The sequence below is a fragment of the Rana temporaria genome, chromosome 4 (assembly GCF_905171775.1).
Source record: "Rana temporaria chromosome 4, aRanTem1.1, whole genome shotgun sequence".
Classification (NCBI taxonomy): domain Eukaryota; kingdom Metazoa; phylum Chordata; class Amphibia; order Anura; family Ranidae; genus Rana; species Rana temporaria.
Window position 1 is genome coordinate 270,442,057 of NC_053492.1, and position 23,575 is coordinate 270,465,631.

The 23,575-nt window shown below is 42.4% G+C and overlaps 1 protein-coding gene across 1 annotated transcript in view; it reads right to left on the reverse strand.

Moving 5' to 3' along the window:
- The window catches only part of FRK (fyn related Src family tyrosine kinase), a 122,184-nt gene that overhangs the window by 23,173 nt on the left and 75,436 nt on the right, over nucleotides 1–23,575 (reverse strand). The window contains exons 4-5 of the mRNA XM_040350266.1: nucleotides 11,089–11,257; nucleotides 1,923–2,081 (exon numbers count right to left, since the gene is read on the reverse strand). Coding sequence (XP_040206200.1) covers nucleotides 1,923–2,081; nucleotides 11,089–11,257 — 328 coding nt within the window. The remainder of the gene's footprint in view (nucleotides 1–1,922; nucleotides 2,082–11,088; nucleotides 11,258–23,575) is intronic.

Sequence of the window (23,575 nt, forward strand, 5' to 3'; positions counted from 1 at the left end):
CATTTACTGTACATGAATTGTACCAGGCTGGGCACACTAACTTTAGATTTTATAAGACAATAAATTCTAAGAGAATGTTAGAAGTGACTAAGGGGTGTGTAAAAACCCTGGAAAATAGAGAAGTTCCCTTGCAAAGCACCAATTTGTGCAGTTTTTAAAAGTGGACTCTAAAACACTTCCACATATTTTTTTTTCATGAGCTGCAAGACAGTCGTTTGCAATAAAGTGAACAGAATCCTCCAATTCTGTGCAGGAAAATGATAGCCCATTGTTTCTGTTCACTTCTCTATATTTTACTGTACTTCCCCTCACACAGAAACTGACTGTTTCTGCCAAGAATAAAAGGTGAGTCCAATGCCTGACAGGTATAAGACAGGACAAAAACAGTAGTCTTTGCGCCAATGTTAGGCCTTAAAAATGTTTTAGCATTTCTTTTGCACATTGACGGTTGGTGCTCAAAATTTTTGGGGGGGGCACAAACAAACTGAAAAAAAAAACCACATCTATTGCCACCACTGTGCCCATTAAACGCAGTTAATGTGCCCATCAAACGCCGCCAGTTTGTCTCCCCAAATGTAACCAGTTTGTCCCCTCAAATGGAGCCAGTTTGTGCCCCCAAATTCAGCCAGTTTGTCCCCTCAAATGCAGCCAATTTGTCCCCTCAAATGCAGCCAGTTTCTGCCCCCAAATGCAGCCAGTTTGTCCCCCCAATTGCAACCAGTTTGTGCCCCCAATTTCCGCCAGTTTGTACCCCCAATTGCAGCCAATTTGTGCCCCCAATTTCCGCCAGTTTGTGCCCCCAATTGCAGCCAATTTGTGCCCCCAATTTCCGCCAGTTTGTGCCCCCAAATACAACCAGTTTCCCCCCTGCCCAGCACTTACCTTCCTCGAAGTCTTCTCCATCCTCAATGTCGCTTCAGCCAATCAGGTGACCAGTAACCAGATCCGGTGCACCTAATTGGCTGAGAGGCGGGGCAGTGTTAGGGAAGCGATTTCCTAACACAGCACTGTTTAGCCAGGGAAAGCACAGCCTGTGCGCCCTCTGGTTAACCATTTGGAAGCCGATTAGAGCCTGGAAGCCTATTAGAGCATCTCACTCTAATCAGGCACTTCCAAAACACGCCCACCACTGTTATTCAGATGGACGGCGCTCAACAGGGGGCCAGACACCTGAATGGTGGGCGGCAGCGGTGACAATTCATGGCTTCATGAAATGCATAAAGCTATGTATTGTTGATTGATGGGTGCAGAGGAGAGAGGGGACGGCACTCCTGCGCCCACTATGGACGCACCACCACTGCTTTTGCATATCTTTCTTACACAACTTACTATCAATAACAGATATTATGGGAAATTACACAAGATCAAATCAAGATCTAAACTGGATAATGCATATACACTGGTTAGCCATAATAGTATGACCACTGAGAGGTAAAGGGAATATTTCATTACAATGACATCTGAAAATTGGTGGCATATATTATGCAGCAAGTGAACATGTTGGCCATGAATATTGTTTGATGTGCAAAAGACAAAAAGGTTGTTCATTTTGTAAATGCATCAAGTGAATTTCCCCTCAACTTAATGAATGGGGTAAAGCTCTTCTGTCATCCAAATATGTGCAAGCAAAAATACTACAACAGAAAAAATAACTTTTGTAGCACACTGGAGAATCAGAAAGTTAGTGCTTATTTTATATTCCTTGCATGTGATCATGTATTCCTCGCAAAGTGTATCTTTACCATATTTACATTGCTGGGGCAAATAAGGTAGCAGTCTATTTGCCTAAATCGACCTCTCGAAGATGACAAGCGTGGGGTGTGTGATATGCACTGTATTGATTTCCACTATCCATATGAAACATGCAGCAGCGGACAGAAAAATAAGCTTTTTAAATACTAAAATATATTATGCATACTTACTTTTTAAATATGAAAGCAGGCTACCGTATCTCATGAGCTCAGTAATAATATACATAGGCTCCTCCAAGCTACATACTGCGTACAGCTGGATCAGTTTTGGATGTCTGAGTTTCTTCATAAGTTGCGCTTCTCTTAAGAAGTCCTCTGGTTTCATTGATCCTGAGATACAAACAGCAGAAAGAAAACAGCAAAGAGTTGATGTTATTAAGGACTACTCCTATCTACACAGGGACCATGTGGGAATAGCTAAAATTGCTTTCTGTTTTCTGTAATCTAAAAAAAAGAGTGCTGAAAATCTTCCAAGCCATCAAAAGATATCAGTTCAGCTGAAGAAAATATATAATTGGATGATGCTGAATGGGTTAGAAGAACAAGAACCTTTTATGTCTTTCTGGCCTTTGAAAAAATCAAATAAGAAAATTCTGTAACATCATAACAAGGGAAGTAACAAACCGTATTTAACCCTTTAATGGGAATATTCTAGTAATGGTGCTGAAATTACATTCTCTTTGATATCTACTCTTTCTAATACCGATCTTTATTCTACGTACAAGTGCTCGATAAAAAGGCATTTCATTAACAATTAAAAAGCATGTCTAGTCTAAACTTTTTTTTTTTCCAGTTGTAAATAACCTAAATAGTTTGAACAGCCTGGTTTTATGGCTATACAAGACTCCATAAGGCCGCGTACACATGGTCGATCCATCCGATGAGAATGGTCCGACGGACCGTTTTCATTGGTTCACCGCTGAAGCAGACTGATGGTCTGATGTGCGTACACACCATCAGTTCAAAAACCGATCGGGTCAGAACGCAGTGACGTAAAACACATGACATGCTGAAAAAAACAAAGTTCAATGCTTCCAAGCATGCGTCGACTTGATTCTGAGCATGCGCGGGTTTTGAACCAATGCTTTTTTGTACTAACCATCGGTTTGGACCTATCGGTCAGCGGTCCATCGGTTCGATTTTAAAGCAAGTTCTCTAACTTCTCTAACGAAGGACAAAAGACCGATGGGACGTACACACGGACGGTTTGGACCGATGAAACTGAACTTCGGTCCGTTTTCATCGGTTTGGACCGATGGTGTGTACACGGCCTTACAGAAATCCCCCCCAGTTCCTGTTCTGCAGACAGAAGTTTTCTAAATAGGAAAAGGAAGGTAAATCTACAATGACAACACAGAAATAAGGGTTGATGAAAATAGACTTCTGGCCAGCTGTAACTAGACTTACTTGTGTCCTTAAAGTGGTTGTAAGCCTCAAACATGACAAATGAACAAAGCATGTCCCTCTATAGTGTGTACTTGTCTCAGTTAAGAGCACATGTGTAATTTCTGTCTTGTTCCTCTGCTATCAGCACAAATCACTTCTGACAAGTTTTCCTGACACCAAGAAAAAAACAGTGACAGGGGAGAAATCTCCACCCAATTGACAGCCTCAGCTCTATTCATGTATGCTGTGAGAAGGGGGTGTGTTAATTCCCTCCAATTAGCTCTTAGAGCTCTCTTCCATGAGCTCTGAAGAGTGTAACTTCAGCTTTCTGCCTCTTTTTTTCTGACAGCTCAGACAAGTTTTAAAAATTATGAACTTTGAACAGATATAGAGGAGAGAACTCCGCAGATAAACAATACAACTTATGTAGGAGCATTTGCTTAATTCATGTGTATCACCTGAGGCCAGTTACTTCACTGGGATATATGTAAGGGTTTACAACTACTTTAATCGGTTTATCAGCTTTTGTTGTTGTCTGTCTCTCTGTTGCAGATTTTCCCTCACTTCCTGATTGATGAAACGGTTGTCAGTAGAACAGAAAGTGAGGGAAACATCTCTCTAATGGAAATCTGGACAGTAATAAAACCTGATAGGGGTTCTTTTTTGTTTCATAAAGTTTTATTGAGTACGCAAATTAACACGGGGCACAAGACGAAGTGACCTATCACGAAACGCTTTGGGCGGAGCGAGCGACGTGCTGACGTCATCCCCCTCATCGCTGAACTCTCAACACAAGTGGCTTACCTGGAAACGTCAGGCCGGCGTTACAGGCTGAAATGCTTTTTTTATGTCTGCTCAAATGTGAGTGTTTTACCTACTTTGCTTAGTTTTAATAAATCATCTCTGGTTTTATGCTATGTGGAGCATCTTTTCTTTTATATATCCATGCTATTGAGCCCTATGTGAACCTATATCTTGCTGTGGATACATCAACCTCCAGTCCCTGTGGTGTGGATACATCAATATCTAGCCCCCATTGTGGAGCGAAATGCTGGGGTTTATCTGGTAAGCAGATTTACATACGGTGGTGGATTCACATGTGGTGACCGGGACCATTTATTATTTGGATTGTGCACGGGTGTCTTATTCAATCTGAACCCTTCACAGACTGTTTCTGCACTTATTCAGACAAACATATGGACTTTGGTTTATCATGTCTGATCTGTTTTAGATTTTGCACTTTTTGACTTATGTTTTCACAATTTATACTGTTCATGATTTTTTGCTAATGGTTTTGTGAGCAATCACTGAATTTCTCATTAATTAGCAATTTGATCTGGGCCTATAAGTGCTGCACCTACCTAAATTCTTTTTGGGTGGCTCCGGCCTCCCCTGCTCAGAGATATCATTACACTTGTCACTAATTATTTGGAGTGTCATTAAGGGTATATATGATTCATCATTTGGGCTTTATGCCCATATATGGTTGTTCTTCTTATGAATTAATAATTTTGGTTTAGCGCAATTACTTCCTTTTTTCTATTTCATAGACATATAAGATCAATGTTGAAGAAAACTAATCCAAACTGCATTATAGTTTTTACTCATAAAATAAGAGAGCTAGGTCCTGAAATATAGATCCCAAATAACAGAGAAAACATTGGGAGTACATTTGGTCTAAAGATCTGTGTTAGTCCTGCAATCTGGAACTACTTTCAAATGTATCAGGAGAAGGTATTTGAGTAGTGAACTTGTGCAGACAGCAAATTAAATCAAAAGGAAAAAGGAATTAAGTCAAAAGTCAAAAGGAAAAAGTGCAGTGAGTGTCTGACCATGTCTTTTTTATGAGGGATGTTGTGTGGGGAAGGGAGGGGAAGAGGTTAGCAGGGATGCGGAAAAAAAGAAAAAAAAAGATGGGGGGGGGGGGCAAAGGATAAGAAGACAACCAGGAGGAGGAAGATAGATGGGGGATGGTCTAAAGCAAGGGGATGAGAGAAGGTCAGGCTGGTGAGACGTGTAGTTACTTTTCGACCCACTTCCCGTTTAAAAGAAAAGGGGCCAAGAGCAACACCACATAGGATGCTAATATCTTAAAATGAGACTAAGGCCCCATACACACGAGAGGATTTATCCGTGGATACGGTCCAGCGGACCGTATCCGCGGATAAATCCTCTCGAGGATTTGCGCGGATTTCCATGCGATGGAGTGTACTCACCATCGAATCGAAATCCGCGCCGAAATCCTCTGGCGATGACGTGTCGCGCCGTCGCCGCGATTATGACGCGGCGACGTGCGCGACGCTGTCATATAAGGAATTCCACGCATGCGTCGAATCATTACGACGCATGCGGGGGATCCCTTCGGACGGATGGATCCGGTGAGTCTGTACAGACCAGCGGATCCATCCGTTGGGATGGATTCCAGCGGATAGATTTGATAGCATGTCATCAAATATTTATCCGCTGGAAATCCATCCCAGGGGATAAATATCCGTGGAAACAGATCCGCTGGAGTGTACACACCATAGGATCTATCCGCTTAAACCCATTCGCTGGGATTTTTCAGCGGATGGATTCTATCGTGTGTATGGGGCCTAAGTGTCTGCTGGGGCTTATGATTGGTTTAAAGTTACATAGTTTTTCTTTCTAACTTATATCTGTGCAGTCTTTGGTTGTTTTGGCATTTAGCCAAGAGTACCATGTTTTGTTGAACTTTGATAATCTTTCCTGAGAGATGCTTACAAGTTCCTCTATTTTTTCCATTTTGTTTAGTCTATGGAACTATTCTCCAATCGTGGGTGTGTAGGTTGAATGCCAGTGTGAAGGAATGCATTGCCTTGCTGCATTAATCATGGACATCAATAAAGACTTCTGATACTGCTTTTTTGGTATGGAAGTATGATGTAAAAGGTATTGGGCAGGGAAGTAAGCAATATCATCAATGAAGTTATTTTCACAATAGTGTCATGTACTGACTTCCAAAGCGGTTGAATATTGACACATGCCCACCACACATGGAGCATTGTCCGTTTTTCTTTCTTGCAAGAGATATCAGATATACAGTATGTGGTGAAAATTTGTTCAAGAGAACAGGTGTCCTGTACCAATGTGTAAGAATTTTGTAACCACACTCTTGGATTGGTACAATTATGGATCCTTTTTGTATGTAGGTGCAAATGGCTTCCCAGTCTGAGTCTTTAAGCTGTATGTCCAGTTCACGGCTCCATGCTTGAAATTAGTTACTGTCAAAGGTGGATATATCTTCGAAAAGAGTTATGTAAAGCATAGAGATGAGATGCCTTTGGGGATGTTTTTAATACAAAGTGTTTCGAACATTGTGTGTGGTCTGGACCAAAGGGGTTTGGTTTCTCGATTTGTCAAGAAATTGTGAATTTGCATATAAGCCCATAGGGAATGAGGGGCGAGTTTTGCGTTGATGGCAGATAATGTGATTATTTTTCCCCTTCTAAGGAAGTGAGAGGTCAATACATCTCTATGAGGCCATATTTGTTCTAGAAAGTCGTTAGACATTTCTGGAATAATACCTGGGTTAGCCCTGACTGAGTGGTGTTAGTGTGCCCCACCAAGGGGTTGGTGTTATCCTCTTTTGGGTTCTGCAGAATATTTCTAATGTTGGGTTCATGAGTGGGTGCAATTTGACTACTGAGGAGGTGTGTCGGAAGTGAATCCAAGGAAGTGATCGTAAGCATTGTGGAATTACAGCGTGTTCGTGATTTACCCAGTCTTTAGCACTGTGATTCCAATCCACTCTACGGGCTAGGTGTACCACCCAGTAATATCTCTGCAAATCAGGCAGTCCAATTCCTCATTTATTTTTTGGCATATTGAGACATGGGTACAGTATTTTGTTCTGGGTGGTTTATTTTGCCACATAAAGGCTAAACATGCTTGGTTTAAAGTCGTAAAGGAGGTTGGAAGGTATATGGAGATAGTTTGCATAATATACATGAAGCGTGGGAGTATGGTAATTTTTATCAATGCTGATCTCTCAAACTAGGAGATATTTAAAGAGGCCCATCTTTCAAGTCTTTCCGTGTCTCCTTCAATCTTTTTCCCAAATTATGATTGAAGAGGTCTGTTAGCTTAGACTTGATGGGAATACAGATGCCAAGATATGTTAATGTTATGGTTTCTTTTACCCAGATAAAAGAAAAATTAGTTTGACACAATTCAGCTGTTTCAGGGGATATTATTATATTAAGGGCGTTTGGATTTAGAGTAGTTTATTTTTAAATTGGAGATTTTCTGGAAGAGGTCCAGGTCCTGAGGTAAGTTGGGTATTGAAATATGGGGGACCGTAAGGAAGAGGAGGTCATTCACAAACACTGCTAGTTTGTAGGTGTGTCTGTGAATTTTAATCCCTTTGATGTCTGGGTTGGATCTGATTTTGTTCAGTAGGGAATCAAGGTTGAGAAAACGAAGAGTAGTTAGGAGACAGGGCTGCCCTGTATTGTTCCATTGTGTAAAAGGAAGGTGGCCATTGACTCACACTCATGCCAATGGGACATGTATAAAGCTTTTATGTAAGCACACATAGCGGTAGATTCACATAGATCGGCGTTTCTTTGTGCGGGCGTAACATATCCTATTTACGCTACGCCTCCGCAACTTTTACAGGCAAGTGCCGTATTCTTAAAAGAAAGTTGCGGCAGCGTAACGTAAATAGGCCGGCGTACGCCCGCCTAATTCAAATTGTGAAGAGGTGGGCGTGTTTTATGTAAATCAGGCTTGACCCGACGTGATTGACGTTTTTCCCGAACGGCAAATGCGCCGTCCGTGGAATTTCCCAGTGTGCATTGCTCCAAAGTACACCGCAAGGACGTCATTGGTTTTGACATGAACGTAAATGACATCCAGCCCCATTCACGGACGAATTACGCAAACGACGTAAAAAATTAACAATTCAAAATTCGACGCGGGAATGACGGCCATACTTAACATTGGTACGCCGCACTTACGCCACCATATAGCAGGGGTAACCTTACGCTGGGAAAAGCCTAACGTAAACGGCGTAAATGTACTGCGTCGGCCAGGCGTACGTTCGTGAATTCGTGTATCTAGCTGATTTACATATTCTAGGCGTAAATCAGCGTCTTACGCCGGTCGGATCTAAATCTATGCGTAACTGATTCTATGAATCAGGCGCATAGATACGACCGGCCGGATTCAGAGATACGACGGCGTATCTGGAGATACGACGGCGTATCTGGAGATACGCCGTCGTATATTGTCTGTGAATCTACCCCATATTGGGCAAGAGACCCATGGCTACTAGCACAGCTTCCACAAAGTCCCAGGCCACTCCTGACAGGGGGTTCTAACCCTTCCACACCAAATGCAAAACTAAAAAAAGTTTGTCTAGGGATTTTAAAGTGGTATTAAACCCAAAAGAAATATGTGCTATATTACAGATTATCAATTCTTAGATATTTTAATTTTCAGGCTTTCTTTCTTCTATTTTCATCTGGTGATCCAGCCAGTACGTCTGTTGTTGTTCAAAAGAACAAACTCTCTTCCATATGTATAAGTTTACAGCGTAGAGACAAACCCTTTAATGCTAGTAAGGCTGTTTACAGTGATGACTGATGAGCTGTTACTTATTTATGTAAAACCTTTATCCCAAAAGAAAAAACATCTGTGACTTATTATGAAGTATTAGTGTTAGAGTGGGGACATTGTAATACAGGAGACGTGTTACTGGCCAGATCATCAGATGAAAACAGAAGGAAAAAAAGCATAAAAAAAAGAAAACAATTGCAGCCACTACATCTAAAGATTGGTAAGCTGCAGTATAATAAATGTTTGGCTTTGGGTTTAATACTGCTTTAATCATTGCACATCTGATTTGTGTAGCAACATATGGTTATAAATAATTCAAAACTGAAAGAAAGCTGCCACCCAAAATTAGAATTCTTTTTAAATGAAGAGCAATAGGTTTGGGGGTTTTATTGCAATTTCCTCTACACTATTCCTTTCTAGTCGCTAGATAACATATTGGAGTAGGACACCTAAAAGAATGCTGCATATTCTAACATAACCAATTATTAAGTCAGTGGAATACATAAAAGAGCCTATAATGCATAAAAAAGTAAAGGGAATGGTTCTCTTATATTTTTGTTGCACTTAAAAAGTAACATCTTAGAAGATAAAGATCTCATCCCTAGATGTATTCTGTGGATAAATGTCCAACCCACACTTAGCTAAAATAGGCTGCCGTTTTGTGTGTGTTTTGTTAGATCATAAAGGGCGTAAAGAGAATATTGTCCTCCCAAGACTAAAAATACTTGAAGCGATATGATTTCTCGTTTCCTATTAGACCCTCTGTTAGTATCCATTCACCAGGCTTGTCTATCTGTTTCTCAATGCACCACATTATAACGTAGTACAGATACTTGACCTTAGCTTATATCTTTCAACATAAAACATTAGTATGCTAATTGCTAATGGATCTTTTTTTTAAAGCAATGCTGGTTTTCACCATTAGATATAGTGGGATGGTTGCTTTATTTCATTTGAATTACTGGTATTTATATACAGTAGCAGAGGTAGAGCATAATAATCAGTAGCAAAATATGATCAGAAACATTTCCTTTCCTTGGGTTTTGTTGTTATGAACATAGAGGCTATAAATGGACATACTCAAGCATGTAGCAGATTGTTATTTGTCCAGATAGGTAAAGTAAAAAGTCTGTTGGATAGCAAGCTTAGTAAAGAGTCTGTTGTTTTCTCTTGCAAACATGCTACAACTCTGTACAGCTGATTGAGCCCCCGATTCATTCTGTATGCTTTGATCATACACTTGCAATATCAGAACTTAAACAGGGCTAATGGCTTTCTCCACACAGCCATGAGGTCTAGTGCTTGACCACTTAGGCATCATCGAAGCAGAAGTAGGAGGCAATGGTGTGCTCCTTCATACCCAGAAGTACTAGGTTGTTTTGGGGTCTTTAGTGGGTAAATGGGCCAATGGAAGCTAATGTAGAAGTAGGTGGAAAATAACTAGAAGCTGCTTACCATATCTGCTATCCAACAAACCTGGTACTTTCTAATACCTTGTATCCTGAGTCATAATAAACCTGTGTCAGTCTGCTATTGGAACCTTGTTTAAAGCTGGGTTCACACTAGTGAATATTGGATGAGGGTTTCCCCACATCCAATTTGCATGACAGGAGATTGTGACCAGTTCTCTATGGAGCCAATTCACACATCTCCGGTGAGGCTGCGGAGCGAATTGCACAAGAGTCCTGTGTGTCTTTGTCTCCATTTCAGGTCCAAATTGAGGCAAAAATTTGGGCCTGATTCATCCCTGAAATGGAGAACAGGGATGCAGCGGACCCCTGCTGTCAGCTGCATCTGTCTTCATTGTGAACCCAGCCTGAGCCCTGGTTCACACTGGGTACGATTTGGAACGATTTGAGATGTGATTTGACATGTCAAATCGCATCTCAAATCGGCGGCAATTGTCGGCAATGGCACTGTCCTAATCAGTGCGACGCCGCATCTGCGATTTCAAAAAGTAGTTCCTGTACTACTTTTTGCGATTTCGGGCCGCGATTTACATTAAATTGCGGCCGAAATCGCGGCAAAATCGCAGCAAAATCGCAGCCGCAAAATTGCGGTAAAATCGCGCATTTTACCGCGATTTTGAATTCGCAGCAGTGTGAACCTAGGCTAAAGCAAACTTGTAAGTCATTTTATTTATTTATATTGAGCCAAAAATCAGGCACCAAAAGTTTAATGCTACTCATTTAGCCTGAAAGACTCCTTTTTGTTGTTCCCTTCTAACCCACATTTTAATTTGCGATATATTGCCCAGACTTTGTCAATGCTCCATTCCAAACCCCATCCACCAAAGTCAAACAAGTTTGTTTTATTGTACACATTGCTGTAGCATTACACTTTCCATATACTGTATATCAGCACTACATACCAGGTTTTAAAGTTTTAATGGCCACTGATATGGTGTTATTCCACAGTCCTTCCCAAACATCACCAAATTGACCTTGTCCCAGTTTCTTCAGTAACCGCAAAGAGTTTCGGTCAATTTCCCAGTGATCTGCAGTTTGGTAACACAAATCTGGTGGCAACGGTATTTCTGTCTGGTTTGGAGGCAAAAAAAATATATATATTAAACATACCAATACAGAATACAAGTAAAATACCAGAATTTTTACACATTACTGCACAGTGTCTCCTCCTCAATTAACAAGGTCTAGTGAAACAGAATAATGACTTACTATTATCTAATACATGCTGATTTAACATGTTTTCCAGTAAATAATGATATACTCCAGACAATGTGACAATTGTAAAAAAAGATTGCAAGCATTCACCATGAAATGCTGACCTCATACAAAAAGTTTTTCAATCACTTCTGGAAATACATCTTTCTTTTGATTAATCACCAAATCCTTTATATGTGCTCCTTTTTACTTTGCCAAAAAAACAGGAAAAACCTGCATCACCGTCTTTATCATCAAAATACCATAATAGCTGCACTTGTTCAGTAAAGCTGTTAACTGAGGTTTTTTTATGTCTTCCTTTCTAATAACTTTTTCAAAATGTCACATTAAAGAAAATGTACTCTGATCAGTGCTGTGTTATAGCCTAGGCCGACAAGGCCAAGGCCTAGGGCGGCACTCTGCAAAAAAGCCTCCCCTGTGAACCCCGGAGCTCAGTGCCACGACAAGTTTCGGCACTGAGCTCCTGTAATTGGTCACTCTAGGATGCGCTAGCACAGGCACCTGGGACATCTGCCGCCACGTCAATCGGCTTTTCAGAGCAGCCGTCCCTCTATCTCCACTGACATCTGCACACACATACCGGCTCCTCCTCCCCCTCCCCTCCAATGTTCCTGTGTACACAGCCAGTAGGAGGAGCCGAGGAGAGACACAACTTCAGTGAGAGAGCCGTGCTGCTGGTATGTGCACTGTATACAGTCAGAGAGGACAGAGTAACCAGGAGGGGGGGGGGGGGCAGGTGCACTAATGGATTGATGGGAGGGGAGAGGGGGGTATGAGGATATGTGCTGGGGAGTGATTTGAGAGGATCTGACCCCCCCCCACTAGCACATATCCTCTTCCCTCTCAAATCACTCCCCAACACATATCTCCATACTCCCTCTTCCTCCAAATTAAAAGATGCTATGTCCCCTCCACACAGCTTCCCTCTGTCCCCTCCCCACTCTGTCCCTCTGTCCTCATCTCACTCTGTCTCTCTGTCCTCACCCCACTCTGTTTCTCTGTCCTCACCCCACTATGCCCCTCTGTCCTTACCCCACTCTGTCCGTCTGTCCTCACCCTACTCTGTCCTCATCCCACTCTGTCCCTCTGTCCTCGTCCCACTCTGTCCCTCTGTCCTCACCCCACTCTTTCCTCATCCCACTCTGTCCCTCTGTCCTCATCTCACTCTGTCCCTCTGTCCTCATTCCACTGTGTCCCTCTGTCCTAATCCCACAGCATCCCTCTGTGCCGTCCCCACGGCATTCCCCTGTCTTCATCCCACTGTGTCGATCTATCCTCACCCCACTGTGTCCCTCTGTCCTCATCCCATAGTGTCCCTCTGTCCTCCTCCCATGAAGATGACAGGGCGGGTCTTAAAAAGTAAGGGGTGTAGTCTTGACAGGAAGGGGTGTGTCATATATAAATTAGGGGGTGCGCAAGTTTATTCAGGCCTAGGGCAGCAAAAAACCTAAATACACCACTGACTCCGATATCACTCTCAGTCAATTATATTATTTAAAGCCACTGGCAAAGATGACTGGATGCACATCTACTATATGCTGTACTGTCCATCATGATCAATTTTTTTCCACTTTATCCACCAGCTTTTTTGGCATTTTCTCAAAACTTTATGCAACTGTTTATTTTTGCTGTTGTCATATGCTGCACTACAGGAAACCCAACAAATAACACCTTTCTATTCCACGTCTTTATATCTTTCCTAGTATTTGCCTAAAACAGAACTGAATCTGATCTGTCATTGACATAAGTCTTAATGTCTAATGCCTGTTTGTTATTTCTCAGTTCTATATATATATATATATACATTATTTTAGGTGTGATGCTTTAAAATCGTTTGAAATGTTATATTTAAAGTTTACGCAGGGATCTCTATCTATCTATCTACTATACATACTGTATATATATATCTACCTATAGATAGAGATATATATCTCTATAGATAGAGATGTGTATATATATATATATATATATATATATATATATATATATATATATATATATAGAGATGTATGTATATATATATATATATATATATATATATATATATATATATAGATAGATAGATAGATAGATAGATAGATAGATAGATAGATAGATAGATAGATAGATATCTTTCACCTCTCACATTTTTGTAATATTTTATTATATCTTTTCATGTGACAACACTGAAGAAATTACACTTTGCTACAATGTAAAGTAGTGAGTATACATCTTGTATAACAGTGTAAATTTGCTGTCCCCTCAAAATAACTCAACACACAGCCATTAATGTCTAAACCGCTGGCAACAAAAGTGACACCAACGAAGGGGCACTATTTCTCCCACTGACACCAACGATGTGGCACTATTTGTCACACTATTTGTCACACTGACACCAACGATGGGGTACTATTCCTCTCACTGACACCAACGATGTGGCACTATTTGTCCCCCTAATACCATACTTCCACTGACGCCAGGACAATTTATTTTCCCAAATGGCCACAGTCTGGCCCCCCTGAAGTTTAGAGGACAGTAAACTGGCCCTTAGTTTAGACAGTTTTGAGACCCCTTGTTTAGAGTGAAGTTATCTCGCTGTCCTCCTCCACTTGCTGTGTGTGATTTCAGAAAGAGGGGGCATAAATAGTTTCAGTGAGTTCATAGAGAATGATTCTGTGCTTAATTACCTGAGGTATTATAACAAATGCGTGTTTCTATTTTCAATACATTAATTTAAAGTTTATTTTACTTAAAAGTAATTACCGGCAAGTAACTTAGCCATCTATTGTTTCTATTTACACTTTATAGTAAACCTGTGCTTTTCCCATTCAGAGCAAGGATACAGGTTTACTTTAATGGCACCCTCACAAATGACACACTACTTTTAATTTCAATTTAGGCGTGCTTTGTGAACTCTCTCTGCTCTTGGCTGACTTGTGGAATTGTTATTATTCCCAACACGTCAAAGGATGAGCGCCTCAACACCTGCTTTGTCTGCAAAACAATTATTTTACACACAAATGTTAAAACTCCATATCCAACCAAGCTATTTGTTTTATAGAGAGTCTTGCTTTAATTACACCAAATATTTTATAAGCAAAAACAGATACATCGTCAGAGATTGTTTATATCTTTAATTATTATCAGTACTGTACCTGAAAGAAAAAATGGAATCTAAACACAGAAAAGAAGGAGCTGCAATCATGTTTCTTTCCACAAGATGGCACATGAATCTAATTTTTGTGCAGTTCATAGCTGAACAACAACTATTAGAAGAATGCCAAACAAGGAAGTAATGCTTTTATTTAAAGAGGCAACATTACATTAAAAAAAACCCTAGAGTAAACTGTAACTATATAGAGCACATGAAGGTTAGAACAAATCGTAAATAATGAGTAAATCAGAATGTCTCTCTCTGAAGCAATAGGCAAAAGGAAGACTTAACTAGGGTTAGTCCAGACTGTAAGGATTAATGCTGCAGTTTTGATGGCATATATTCAGTTTAAATACTGCTCACAACTGATAGGTGGGTTTTAGTTCTGGAACTTCTTTTGAGCGATACATATCCTGCAATTTTGTTGGTGCGATTTTGCCGCGATTTGGGGTGCCATTGATAAGTAATGGCATCGCAAACGCGTCCCGTGCTTTTCCACAATTCAAATCGCCTAGGTGTGAGTGGAGCCTAGTGCTGGGGGATGAGTAGGGTAAGCAAGGTCCAAGCAGCCAAGGAACTGACATTTTTTTCTATTCCTATTATGTTACAGTGAGGTAAGTAAACAGTTATTTCTCTTTCAGCTAGTTTTTTTATCCTATTTTTGTTACCATATCCAAGGATCTTGGGTTGATACGCAGAATCAAGGATCAGGTTCTCCTGAGTAGGACTGACTGGATTCAGAATCTTTGGATGTGGTTCCCCCATCCCCATAATCCCGATTTTCCAGGGACATTCTCGGAAATCAGACCGATGTCCCAGTATAAGCCTGTCCCGAAATAGGGGGCTTTTGGCACTAATACGGTTGAAGTGGCGCCACTGGGGTAAGCATCATCTTTCTGATGATGATGATCATCCCCCTGTCTCCTCTGCTTGATCAGTGAAGTCACAAGTCTCATGGTGCCTTTGCGCGATTGGTCAATTGCGAGCGGGGCATGGCTAGCTGAGAGAGGAGAGCCCAAGGAGGCTGCTGCTGCATGGGATGGGAGCAGCCTGGACCACAAGTCAGCAGTCCCTGACCCTCTACCAGTAGGACACTGCTGCACAGCCAGGAGGTTGCTGGGGTGGAAGGCAGAGATCCGACCAGGGTTCAGGAGGGCCCAAGGTAAATGCTCTACTCTGTTTGTTTGTTTTGTGTGTATTATTATTATTTTTTCTTTAGAGGGGGGATTGGGGGGTGAGAGGAAATGGTGGTGGGTGGCCTTTATGGGGACAAATGGAGGATGGGGGCTATTTTGTGGGGGGGGTTGGGGGTGTGTGAGGAAGAGGTGGTGGGTGGCCTGTATGGAGACAAATGACTGATGGGAGGGGGGCTTGATTGTGTTTTTTTTTGTGTTGTTGTTTTTTTAGGGCATGAGAGAAAGTTCCGGTTGGTGGCCTATATGGAAACAAATGGCTTTTTTGGGGGGAGAGGCAGCGGTTGGTGCTCTGTAGCTCATGGCGAATGTCATTGATAGGAGAGTCACTTGTCCCATGCTTACCCTAAGGGCTCAAACGAAGCACATGATTTCAAAGGCCATTGGGAGACGCATAGAGTAGAACTATTTTGTTGCTGTAAGCTACAGTTTGCCTAAATTAAGGTATGTAGTTATAGACCATCTTGCAATACGTCAGCATTCTCTGACCCTCTCCTGTAGTAAACCAGCAGTCTCTGACCCTCTCCTGTACTACGCCAGCAGTCTCTGACCCTCTCCTGTACTACGCCAGCAGTCTCTGACCCTCTCCTGTACTACGCCAGCAGTCTCTGACCCTCTCCTCTACTACGCCAACAGTTTCTGACACTCTCCTTTAGTACGCCGTGGCCTGCAGTTTCTGTACTATGTCTGCAGTCTTTGACCATTTCTTGTACTAACTGCAGTAATATCTACCAACCAACCAGCCGTAATGATGTGCTGTAACCTCTAGCAGTGAGTGGACCAGTTCTTCATGTTTACATTATTATTTATTGAGAGAAGTCTATGTGTGTGTTTATTTGTTTTTTTGGGATATTAGGGTGGAGAGCAAAATTGCATGGGGGTGACCCAAGAAAATATCAAAGACTCAATTTAAAGGAGTTGTAAAGGAAAAAAAAATGTTGCCTAAAATTAATGTCTGCAAGGTAGGCAGACAGAATAGTGTAATGATTCTGTTAAAAAACGAGTAAATACCTATTAAATTCCTTCATCTATATCACCTCCGGCGTTCTAGTTTCTGTTCTCTCATTCACTTCCTGGTTTGCAGCGCTCGTTCATGTAAGAACTAAATTTCCCCAGTTTGCATTGCGGCACGCCCAGTAATTCACACCTCCTTGAAGTCTCTAACACGTAGAGAGCGTCCTGCTGCACAGATGTAGTTCCCATGAGGGGGTGAGCACGTCACTGACCACCGCAGTAAAGCCTCCCTTCACGGTGGTGAGTAACAATCAGACAAGCAGGAAGTGAACAGAACAGAGAAGAAATAGAGCAACTTCTGACAAAAACAAACAATGAGGAAGTGAAAAGAGGAATGTCTGCAGGTAAAGGATGCTTATTATGAAAAAAAAAATCCTTTACAACCCCTCCACACACCCTTTAGGCCACACCCAATACTTAATGCAATTTAAACCATGCCCATGTTGCCACACTGGCCACACCCATTAAATAATTAACCCACCCATAATTAATTTACACTGGCTTTCTGGAAAAAGGTGTCCCTAATTTATTTTATTTTTTTCATATGTTGCCAACTATGCAGCCCCTGCCAGGCTAGAGGCAAGGCAGAGTCAGCCATCAGAAAGCATCAGCTGAGCTTGTTTTTCCCAGAACACATCCAGGATCCCCTTGTCTGTTCATAGGCCCTCTGCCCTCTGCCTGCTAAAGGGGGGTGAACAGGGGCAGAAGGCTTGTGGCTTTGGATTTAGGTTCAGCAAACAAGAAAAGTGCTGGTCCTGATATGCATGGCCTTGTGTCTGCTGGTGTTGGGGTGATGCATTGTGAGCTGAAAACTGCACCAGGCATCAAGGTGCCTGGAAGAGTGGAATATCATATTGCTCACAGTGCCATAGGAGGCCATGTGGGTTCCCGCCAGGATGTGGGTGATTTTTGGGGCAAGTGCTTGACTCGTCATGGGACTAAGGGAAATTTTGGTGGCCCTTTATTAGTAACAGCAACAGAGACAATTCTGATGCTTCTTTCTTCCCTATTTTGGCAATCAGGCCCATCCTCTGTGGAAGGGCACAGGGTCTGCCCAGGTGACAACTGGCCGGTCCGTTGGTAGGTTGGCTGCACCAGCAGACAAACATTTGGCTGACCAGCGGAAAGCCTAGTTTGGGCCAGTGCCTCCTAGCAAGGATGCTACATCGGACATTCTGTAGCCTGTTTGAGCTGAAATGGAGGGGGGGGGGGGTTCTCACTTCTTCCCTCGCAGCCTTGTGGGTCTTTCCAACTAACAGGTTGAGGGACATTGGATGAGAAAGAGTCCAGGGACCATCGCAAGTCAGAGCGACAGCATTTCTTTCCCTCTTCTCTGCATGCATTTGTATCATAGGGGCAAACGACTGCTGTGGCAGTGCTATACCCAAACAGGATACAGAGGTGCAGCTGATCATTTAAGAATTATTTTATCGATTTGACTTTTATTAATATACATTATATTATCAAAAGTATTGGGACGCCTGCCTTTAAACATACAAGAACTTTTATGATGTCCCAGTTTTAGTCCGTAGGGTTCAATATTAAGTTGGTCCACCCTTTTCAGCTATAACTGCTTCAACTCTTCTGGAAAGTCTGTCTAGAAGGTTTAGGAGTGTGTCTATGGGAATGTTTGACCACTCTTCCAGAAGCGCATTTGTAAAGTCAGGCACTAATGTGTACGAGAAGGCCTTGCTCTCAGTCTCCGCTCTAATTCATCCCAAAGGTGTTCTATCAGGTTAAGGTCAGCCCAGTCAAGTTCCTCTACCCCAAACTCGCTCATCCATGTGTTTATGGACCTTGCTTTGTGCACTGGTGTGCAGTCATGTTGGAACAGGGAGGGGCCATCTCCAATCTGTTCTCACAAAGTTGGGAGGATGAAATTGTCCAAAATGTCTTGGTATGCTGACGCCTTAAGATTTCCTATCACTGAAACTAAGGGGCCAAGCCCAACCCTCTCCACCAAATGAGTTGGACCAGTGCACAAAACAAGGTACATAAAGACATGGATGAGCGAGTTTGGGGTGGAGGAACTTGACTGGCCTGCACAGAGTTCTGACCTCAGCCCGATAGAATACCTTTGGGATGAATTAGAGTGGAGACTGCGAGCCAGGCCTTCTCGTCCAACGTCAGTGCCTGACCTCACAAATGCGCTTCTGGAAGAACAGTCAAACATTCCCATAGGACTCCCTGATGACCTGTCCCACCCCACCCCTCACCCCGGTCACAAATATGGATTTCTGAATACTTGGATAATATATTGGAGTAGCATTGCTCCCAACAGACTCCTACATGAACCCATGTTGGTATACACCTGTCTTGTACCCCCTCCCCCCCCCCCTCTCCCAAACCCTCCTCATTTCCCCTTTCGCAACTTTCTCTCTCATTCCTATATTTTAGGACCTGTCCCTTTTTTATAGCTGTAAAGGGTGGGCCAACTCAATATTGCACACCACGGACTAAGACTGGGATGTCATTAAAGTTAATGTGCATGTAAAGGCAGATGTCCCAATACTTTTGGTACTATAATGTATCAAGAAGCGTGCTTGTATTGTATATTGAAGTTTTAACTGTATCCTTAGATTCCCAACAAAGTCTGGGTAGAAGCAGCAGGTTGGAAATAGGCATGTGAATGGGCTCTGCAACAACTGTTAATTTTCAGTATGATACCCTACTGTATAGCTGTGTGCACTGCAAAATAATAAAAAAAACGGTGCTGCGCACTGTCAAAGTGATATATAAAATAAAGTGACCTTATTTAAATTGACCTCTAAGCTGCTGAAAATACAAATTTAGTTCCCACAATGGTACGTGCTGAGTGGAAAAAAAGGTGTGTATTTACGCTGCTTAAAGCAGATTGACAAATTATATGACCAACCTGTATAACTGGAGGTCGGTGAGTCAGAGTATTCTTGGACTAAAATATCTACAACGGCGTGCAGTTTTAAATTGAAAATGAAACAAAGAAAATATTTTTATACAAAAAGAATCATTCAAAATCAATAATGCAGCACCTTAGTTAGGATTAATGTGTGGTAGTATATTTTCAGTTATAAATAATTATATCATGTATTTATTTAAAAATATTAATATGCTGCAGACTAATTTTACACATTTCTGTCAGTTAGAATGTATGTGAGGCAATGAAGAATTTGTCAATTAAATGCATATATACAGTATGGCCCGGATTCACATACATCGGCGCATATTAATGCCGCCGTAGCATATCTCCTTTACGCTGCGCCGACGTAGCGCACAGAGGCAAGCACTGGATTCACAAAGCCAGTGCTGCCAAATCTGCGCTGGGTTTCTTAGGCGTAAGTTGTCGAAAGTGGAAGTGGGCGTGAGCCATGCAAATGAGGCGTGACCCCATGCAAATGATGGGCTGAGTCTCAGACAGATACGTATATTGAACGGCGCATGCGCCGTGCCGTGGATGCAACCCAGTGCGCATGCTCAGAATCACGTCGGAACTACTCTCTAAGATATGCCGGATCACTGCCTACGGGGTGAATGTAACCTACGCCTAGTCATATACATGTCCTACGTAAACTACGTAAAATACGTTGGCTTGTGTTCCCTGCAGCAGCCATTTGCATGGATGCTGCTGACTTACACCTGCTTTATGGGGCATAACTTTGCGCCGGACGTAAGACTTTACGCGCACTGCGTCGGATGGACGTACGTTCGTGAATTGGCGTATCTCCCTCATTTGCATATGTGAATAGAGAATCAACAGGTGCGCCAAATACGACCAGCGTAAATATGCGCCCACGATACGCCGGCGTAGGAAAGTTACGTCGGTCGGATGAAGCCTATTTTCAGGCTTATCTCAGTTTGTGGGCACGGCGCATAGATACGATGGCGCATATTTACACTTACGTGGCGTATCTCAAGATACATCGGCGTAAGTGCTTTGTGAATCCAGGCCTATATATTTAGAGAATCCAGGGATGGACTGGCCATCGGGACTATCGGGATTTTCCTGGTGGGCCCATTGCACAGTGGGCCGTTTTAATTTTTTTTTTTAAACAGAGACCCCCCCTCTGTCTCTCAGACCCCCCTCTGTCTCTCAGACCCCCCCTCTGTCTCTCAGCCCCCCACTGTCTCTCAGACCCCCTCCTCTATCTCTCAGCTCTCCTCCTCTGTCTCTCAGCTCCCCCTGTCTCTCAGCCCCCCCCCCCCCGTCTCTCAGACCCCTCCTCTGTCTCTCAGATCTTATATCTAGTTGTACTGTATTTATTGGCGTATAACACTTTTTTAGCCAGAAAATAGAGGGTAAACTGTGCCTGCATGTTATATGCAGGGGGCTGTCGAAAAGTTTTTTTCCTGAAACTTCCCTCTTAAAGTTAGGGTGCGTGTTATACACCTATGCGTGTTATACACCGATAAATACGGTATATAAAAGACACTCATAAGGCCATACTGTTACACACACTCGTCCACAATCATGCTGATACACAAAGACATTATTTTTATGTTGGCACATGTACATTCACATATTCCAACAGCTGTTCTTTTCCTTTCTCTTAGAAACGTCACTTCCTCCTTCTCACACAAGCTGCAGGGAGCAGGCAAGGAGCACAATGCTTCAATAAGCTTGTCAAATTTTTATAACTTCCGTTTTTATTTCTTCTAGTTTTGTTTAACTTACACTGAAATGTTATTTGTTTTAACTTTTGCATGATTTTTTTTTTTATGGGATTGTGTGATATAATAAAGTTGCACTTATTTTATTTTTTTTTCTGACTATGAACTCATTAACTTATGAACTTATTTTCCACAATTGCCTAAGACACTAAAATTATCATAGTCATCCACCTGGAATGTTGCATCTCAGTGGGTCTAGTGGTATTTCATTCCTCACTCCCACTTTACACACCACAGATAGTTTTAGGGCTGGAGGGATTAGTGGTTTAGTAGACCTTTTGGGAACTTGAAGATGGTACTAGAACACTGGTATAGGCAGAGGTAGGGTTTAAGTTGGTTATCAGGTGTTAGGGCCCATTTAGTTGCTACAGCTAAAAGTGCTACAGCTCTGGGGGCCCCTTTAACATAACAGCAGAGTGAAGGGGTGGAGATTTCAGTGTAGACCCCTGAGGTGATGGGGATGCAGGGCACACTGCAGACTCCGGTGGTTAAGCCAGAAGAGGCTTCTAGGTGGAATAAGGAGTTAGACAACGCAAAGAACAGTACTTGTGTCTACTTTGAAGGTCCCTTAACAGCTCATCGAAAACAGGAAATAAAGCATATGATTTGGCACAGGAAGTACATTTACATTTTTACCCGACTGCTATTTCATATTGATAAATTGGAAAATGGAAAGAACAATGTCAGAAGGAGTATGATGAGTAGTGTAAGGTGACCAGATTTTTTAAATGAAATCCGGGGACATATTTTTTCTTTACTAGTAGGCAACAATCAGCGACTCTCTGCCTGTCACCGCCCGCCTCACAGCCTCTCAAGTCTTACTCGTCGGGCCCCGGCTACTACTGGATGGGGAGCAGAGGAAGATCACTCCGCCAGGGAAGGCAAGGAGATGGGCAGGTGGCTGGCCAGGATTTGAGCCAAGGCAGAAGAATATGCGAGCGAAGCTGAATGGGCATGCGCCCGAAACTGAAGAAATATTCCCTCCGCTCCGACCAGCACGTGATCATCAGAAAGGGGCACAGATAATGGGAAAAATACAACCCCTATGCTAGTAGGCACGGCGGAGCGGGGGGTGTAATTCAATTTTTTTTTTTTTATTCTGCACTGATTGTCTTCGAAATTGCCCCTGCCCCCTATTAAATCCAATCTGGGGACAAAACCAGGGACAGACTTGGCCTGGGGACAGTGTCCTCAATCAGGGGACTGTCCCCTGAAACTGGGGATGTCTGGTCACCCTAGAGTAGTGCCACTTTCGTCTTATTCCTCAGGTGTTACATAATGTATATTATCTTAACCACTTCAGACCCAGAAGGATTTAACTACTTGCTGTCCCGGCGTATAGTCATATGACGTCCGCAGAAACCTTTCGTCCCTCCGGGCAGACGTACCCTGTCTGTCTAGGGGGCATGCGCACGCCTGTCGCATTGCTCGGGACCTGCAATCAAGGCAGGACCGTGGATCTGTGTGTGTAAACACAGATCCATGTCCTGTCAGAGGAGAGGAGACCGCTGTGTGTTCCCAGTACAGAGGAACACAGATCGGTCTCCTCCCCTTGTGAGTCCCCTCCCCCTAAGGTTAGAATTACTCCAATCAAATATGCTTATTGCGATTTTTTTTTTTTTTTTTTACCAAAAATATGTAGAATAATACATATCGACCTAAACTTAGGGAATTTTTTTTTTTTTAATTGTGATATTTATTAAATCAAAAAGTAAGACATTGGGGTTGATTTACTAAAGGGACATCCACTCTGCACTACAAGTGCACTGTCAAGTGCACTTGTAAGTTCAGTCGCTGTAGATCTAAGGGGAAGCTCTGCTGATTTTATCATCCACTGTGCAAGCAAAAATGCTGTTTTTTATTTTCCTTGCATGTCCCCCTTAGGCTGCATTCACACCTAGGCGTAGGCAATAGCGGCGTTTTTATCGGCGTTTTTTTTCGGCGTTTTGTCGCGCGTATTCATGCTAATATGCGCGTTTGCATACAGCGTTGTCCGACGTTTTTGTACTTAGACGTTTTTTTTTTAGCCAATAGGAAAAACTATCATCTTTTCATCACTTGTTGCTATGTTGGTAGATTTTTTTAATCTTCTGCATGGGCGACAAGTTCTATTGACAAAACGCCCATAGCAAACGCTTGTTGTCGCGCAATACGCGCGTATCTGGCGTTTTACATTGATTTCAATGG